General features: G+C 47.9%; 1 protein-coding gene across 1 annotated transcript; it reads right to left on the minus strand.

Annotated features, from left to right (window-relative positions):
- Positions 1–1,516: 1,516 nt before the first annotated feature.
- LOC102940981 (ATP synthase subunit delta, mitochondrial) lies at positions 1,517–5,281 on the minus strand. The gene has a single exon (XM_027829280.3). The coding sequence runs from the start codon at positions 2,950–2,952 to the stop codon at positions 2,593–2,595; it is 360 nt and encodes a 119-aa protein (XP_027685081.2). The 5' UTR covers positions 2,953–5,281; the 3' UTR covers positions 1,517–2,592.
- Between the last annotated feature and the right edge of the window lie 603 nt (positions 5,282–5,884).

Genomic DNA, 5,884 nt, shown 5'->3' on the forward strand with positions numbered 1-5,884 from the left:
TCAGTGAACTGCGCCAGCGTGCTTTCAAACCTCCAAACGCACATTCTACCCCCATTCTGCACTTACTCAGCCTATAGTTGAACTGCTCCTTACTACTGTCCAGAGTGCCTGTGTACAGCTTCATAAGCCATGACATTAACAGGTAGGCTGCGTCCCTGAGGATAACTACAGGCATTTCAACCTCCTCAACAGTAATTTTCTGGTCTGGAAGTAAGTTCCTTCCTGCAGCTGTTCAAACAAACAGACCAGAGTTCCTGAAGATTCGAGCGTCATGCACCTTTACCGGCCATCCCACGTTGATGTTGGTGAAACGTCCCTTGTGATACACCAGTGCTTGCAGCACCACGGAAAAGTACCCCTAGCGGTTTATGTACCGGCTGCCCCGGTGTTCCAGGGCCAAGATAGATGGAACGCATATCCCTATCACCCTGCTGCAGTTAGGGAACCCCAGCACATTAAAGCCATCCAGTATGACCTGCACATTTCCCAAAGTCACTACCCTTCATAGCAGCTGGTCAAGGATTGCGTTGGTTACTTGCAGCATAGCAGCCCTCTCATAAATATAAAGGGAAGGGTAAACCCCTTTAAAATCCCTCCTGGCCAGAGGAAAAATCCTCTCACCTGTAAAGGGTTAAGAAGCTAAAGGTAACCTTGCTGGCACCTGACCAAAATGACCAATGAGGAGACAAGATACTTTCAAAAGTTGGGAGGAGGTAGAAAAACAAAGGGTCTGTGGCTGTCTGTGTGATGCTTTTGCCAGAGACAGAACAGGAATGGAGTCTTAGAACTTAGTAAATAATCTAGCTAGGTATGTGTTAGATTATGATTTCTTTAAATGGCTGAGAAAATAGCTGTGCTGAATAGAATGAATATTCCTGTCTGTGTGTCTTTTTTGTAACTTAAGGTTTTGCCTAGAGGGATTCTCTATGTTTTGAATCTAATTACCCTGTAAGGTATTTACCATCCTGATTTTACAGAGGTGATTCTTTTTTCTTCTTCTATTAAAAGTCTTCTTGTAAGGAAACGGAATGGTTTTTCATTGTTCTAAGATCCAAGGGTTTGGATCTGTGGTCACCTATGCAAATTGGTGAAGATTTTTACCAAACCTTCCCCAGGAAGTGGGGTGCAAGGGAAGGGAAGATTTTGGGGGAAAGACGTGTCTAAACTACGTTTTCTCAGGAACCCAGATAAAGTTTGGCGGTGGCAGTGGAAGTCCAGGGGCAAAGGGTAAAATAGTTTGTACCTTGGGGAAGTTTTAACCTAAGCTGGTAAAAGTAAGCTTAGGAGGTTTTCATGCACCCTAGAGTTCAGAGTGGGGAAGGAACCTTGACAAGCCCCCCACAATAGATTTGCCCACTCCAAACTGATTCCCGACTGACCAGTAGCTGTCGGGCGTTGCAAGCTTCCACAGGGCTATGGCCACTTGCTTCTCAACTGTGAGGGCTGCTCTCATTTTGACGTCTTTGTGCTTCAGGGCAGGGGACAGCAAGTCACAAAGTTCCATGAAAGTGGCCCTACGCATATGAAAGTTTCTCAGCCACTGGGAATCGTCCCATATCTGCAACACGATGCGGTCCCACCAGTCTGTGCTTGTTTGCCAGGTCCCGAATCGGCATTCCATGGCATGAACCTGGCCCAACACCATCATGATCTCCCAATCGTCACATGCTGTGCTTCTAGGAACGTCTGTGTTCATGTCCTCATCACTATCGTAATCACGCTGTCATTGCTTCCTTGCCTGGTTTTGCAGGTACTGCACATACTGCTGGATAATGCACAAGGTATTTACAATGATCAAAACTGCAGCGGAGATCTGATCGGGCTCCATGGCTATGGCGCTTGCATGGGTAATCCTGGAAAAAGGGCGCGAAACGTAGGAGAGCAGAGTGGCAGTGGAAGAGGTGATGTTTGGTTCACGGCAGCTGAAAAAAAGGCAGAAAATGGTTGTCTTCTGTTGCTTTCACGGAGGTGGGAGCCTAGGACAGACAACATGGAGAAGCTTGGAAGCGCGGCAATAGCGGGAGAGCAGAGCTGGCGGCGGAAGTTGTGCTGTTCGGTTCACGATGGCCAAGCAGAGTTGGCAGCGGAAGCGTTCGATGCAAAAGAGAGAATAGATAGTAGAGATTACATAGGAAGAGGAGAGGAAATGAGAGGTGGATTCATAGTAGCAGGAGAGCAGTGGTGCACCGTCTGCTGAAAGCAGTATGGCGTCTGCACGCCAAAGAGGCATGAAACAATTGTCTGCCATAGCTTTCACGAAGGGAGGAGCGACTAACACACCCAGAAACACCCACGAGAATGTTTTTGCCCCATCATGCACTGGGAGCTTAACCCAGAATTTCAATGGGTGGTGGGGACTGCGGGATAGCTACCCACACTGCACTGCTCCAACATTCAATGCTAGCCTTGGTTTTATTTGAAGCTCAATTTGTTGGTGGGATTTTAGAGGTGCTCAGCATTAGCTTAATGTTCCTATTGATGTTAAACAAATGTGACTTAGAAGTGGGCATAAATGGCTATGAAAATTAAGTTTGGGCTAGCTTCACAAAAGCCTTAAGTGCTTAACTACTGCTTTAGGCATCACTTTAGGCATCACATCGACTTAGCAGTAGCGAGATCCAACATGTCCAAAGCAGTCACCTCTTCTGCCAGCAGCTGCACAGAGGAGTCTGCATTGACTGTGATGGAACCACTGCTCACAAAGTACTTAGTCACTGTGCTGTCCTTGGCAAAGACCGTCACAACTCTGGGTTTCAGGACCTGCAGGGTGGGAACGTGAGCCGCCAAAATGCCGAAGGAGCCGCTCAGTATGGGAACGTCCACCTGCTTCACAGTGGCTCCGTTGTACAACACCTGCGTGGGTGAGGCGAAGGTGAAGGACATCTGGGCCGGGCCGGCAGCCGCCTTGGCGTAGGGATGAGCCGGGGCCCGGAGGCGGCGAACAGGCAGCATGGCGGGGTCGGGGTGGGTGCGGAGCGGGCTTGAGTCTAGGTACCCAGCTGCTAGTCTCAGGCCTAAAACCCAGTGGGATTCTCAAACTAGATGTTCCCCCGCCTATTTTGCCTGCAGGACCTGATTAGGTAGCATGTGTACCCACACAAAGGAGAAGGTGGGAAGCCCCCTCCCTCTTCCCCAGGGGTTAGAACACTCACGAAAGGATGTGGGAGACACACACTGCCTGACAGAGCAGGGATTTGAACATGGGCCTCCCACCTCCCAGTAGAGTGCTCTAACCACTACGCTATAGTCACTGTCTTTGGTCCCATGCATATTTAGTTTATGCCCAGCGGACCAGCTCCAAACAACAGATACTGAAAAATCTGCCCAAGAATATCCCATAGCCAGAAAGCTCTTGGTAGGGTGCATGCATGTGCACTACGTAAGAGTTCAGGCAGCCCATTAGCAAGATTATCCACGAACCACCACCAATACCATCCCCATGCCAGGAAACATCCACCACCAGTCCAACATCCCAGTGAGCTTTCAAGTCAGTTTGAGACTGGATTAGGTTCTCAGGTCATTATGGGGAGAACAATGACGGCCAACGTGCTCTCAGGGTGCCAGCCCATGTAAGAGAGACATGAGCTATTCCCAGCACATGCCCCAGCTGCTGTGCCAAGACAAAAAAAAAAAAAAAAAAAAATCACATCCCAGGCAAGGCCCAGCTACAAGCTTATCACTGAATTACACACTCTTGTAAACTGACTGTACTGGTGCATTATATACACGACAGACATAGGAATGTAGTAGACCCTATTAAAGCCAGTGGCACTTACAGCCCCGCTGCCTGCATCCACCTCCCCTCAGGCAGGCACATGAAGAATTTATAGGCCTGGATTACCAGTGTCCTATAACCTGGACATCTGATGCACCCAAACCCAACTGGGTAGCCATAGTTGCAGACCCTATATGGAATGAGTAAGCCTGCTGGCATTCTGCACTCCTCTTAACTGTCCTGTCCAAAATTGTACTGAATTTTTTTTTTTTGAAGACTGCACACAAAATGGCACAGCTCATGGGCATTGCTTTGTCCACATAAACTGTCCATTGAAGGAAAGGCCCAAGAGATCAGAGTCTGCCAGGTAGACTGGGAGGAGGCAGAATGCCAATTTTGTCAGTCTTTGCAAGCAAGGCTACACTGGTGCACAAGCTGACTACATGCACCATTGCATCAAGTGATACATAAGGCACAGTGCACAGCTTGGGGTTAATCACATCTGTCAATAATTCTCCTATTGGGTACAAGAGATCATGAATAAGGAGACACTCACTGGACACTTACGTGACAAGGCCCAAGGGGAAGATATGGAGACTAGGCTGTGGCAATAGCCAAAAGGGACCCACAACCCTGCTCAAAAAACCGTTTCTGGATCTTATCCCTGGCAGTGTCCTCCATGACTTTAATCAGATCTGAAGTTATTTGCCATTACATGCACTCTCTCCCCTTCATACAGGATCCTGAAACCCTGAACAAAACCCCACAATATGGAATCCTCCTTCTTGGGTGTTTTAGCCCCCCTTCCAGGAATTACCCCAAGTTAATTGGATATGTTGCTCTTTTCAGCTGTGTGGCCTCAGCCACCCTCTGAGTGTAGTTGAGCTGCTGTCCATATACTCAGCCTGCCGTATCTTCTCACATATTGTCTGGAGAAGATGGGCCCCCAACTGATCAGAAACAGCTGTGTAAGATGACACTGGATTCAGACCAATATTAGTAGAACCTAAACCTCCAATTGCCAAAAGCTGGGCTTGGATCACTTGATAATTGCCCTGTTCTGTTCATGCCCTTTGAAACATATGGCACTGGCCACTGCTGGAAGACAGCTGGATTGACCACTGGGTCTGACCCAGTATGGCCACTCTTATGGCCCAATGCAGGGGGGTAAGAAAAGAAGAGAGAGAGAGAGAGGGGACACCGACCCAGACACAGAGAGGACCCAAGGCTGTAGAGTTGGGAATGAGGGAGACAGAAGCTGAGATGCTGGAAGGCCCAGGCCCTGGGTTCCCCCTCCTCCATCCCCAATACCTGAAGACAGCCAGTATGTTCTATGACCTGCTGTTCACATTCGTCTTATGGTTCCCTGCAGGCCAGACCCTGAAGGCACCTGGTGCCCCTCCGATTACTTCCACCAGAAGCACCCACCTGAGACCATAAGGCCACACTGAAGGAATATGCTGAACTGCAAAACACACCTGTCAGAGTTCCCTCCCCACTCTGAACTCTAGGGTACTGATGTGGGGACCTGCATGAAAGCCCCCTAAGCTTATTTCTACCAGCTTAGGTTAAAAAATTCCCCCAAGGACAAAGGATTTGTGCCTTGGATGGTACGCTGCCACCACCAAGTGATTTAGACAAAGAAGCAGGGAAAGGACCACTTGGAATTCCTATTCCCCCAAAATATCTCCCCCCACCCCCACCCAAGCCCTACACCCCCTTCCTGGGAAGACTTGAGAATAATATACCAACCAAATAGGTAAACCAGATTCTTAAAAAAAAAAAAAAACAGAACTTTATAATAAAGACAGAAAAAAAAGTAAAAGAAGCGCCTCTAAAATCAGGATGGAAGGTAACTTTACAGGGTAATCAGATTCAAAACAGAGGATTCCCCTCTAGGCAAAAATTTACAGTTACAAAAAACAGAGATAAACCTCCCTCTTAGCATAGGGAAAATTCACAAGTTGAAAACGAAAGGTAATTGAACACACCCTGCCTTATTTACTTACTCTTTTTGCAATATTGAGACTCACTTTAGGATGGTTTATAGGAGGAGGAGTTTTCTGACCTGGTGCTTCTCTGCTTTCCAAGAGAACACAAAAAACAAAAAGCACAAACAAAGCCTTCCCCGCCCCAGATTTGAAAGTATCTTCTTTCCCCATTGGTCCT

Source organism: Chelonia mydas, chromosome 4 (assembly GCF_015237465.2).
Source record: "Chelonia mydas isolate rCheMyd1 chromosome 4, rCheMyd1.pri.v2, whole genome shotgun sequence".
In the NCBI taxonomy this organism is placed as follows: Eukaryota; Metazoa; Chordata; order Testudines; family Cheloniidae; genus Chelonia; species Chelonia mydas.

Coding starts and splice junctions, on each gene's coding strand:
- LOC102940981 (XM_027829280.3), bottom strand. CDS start 2,952: ATGCTGCCTGTTCGCCGCCTCCGGGCCCCGGCTCATCCCTACGCCAAG.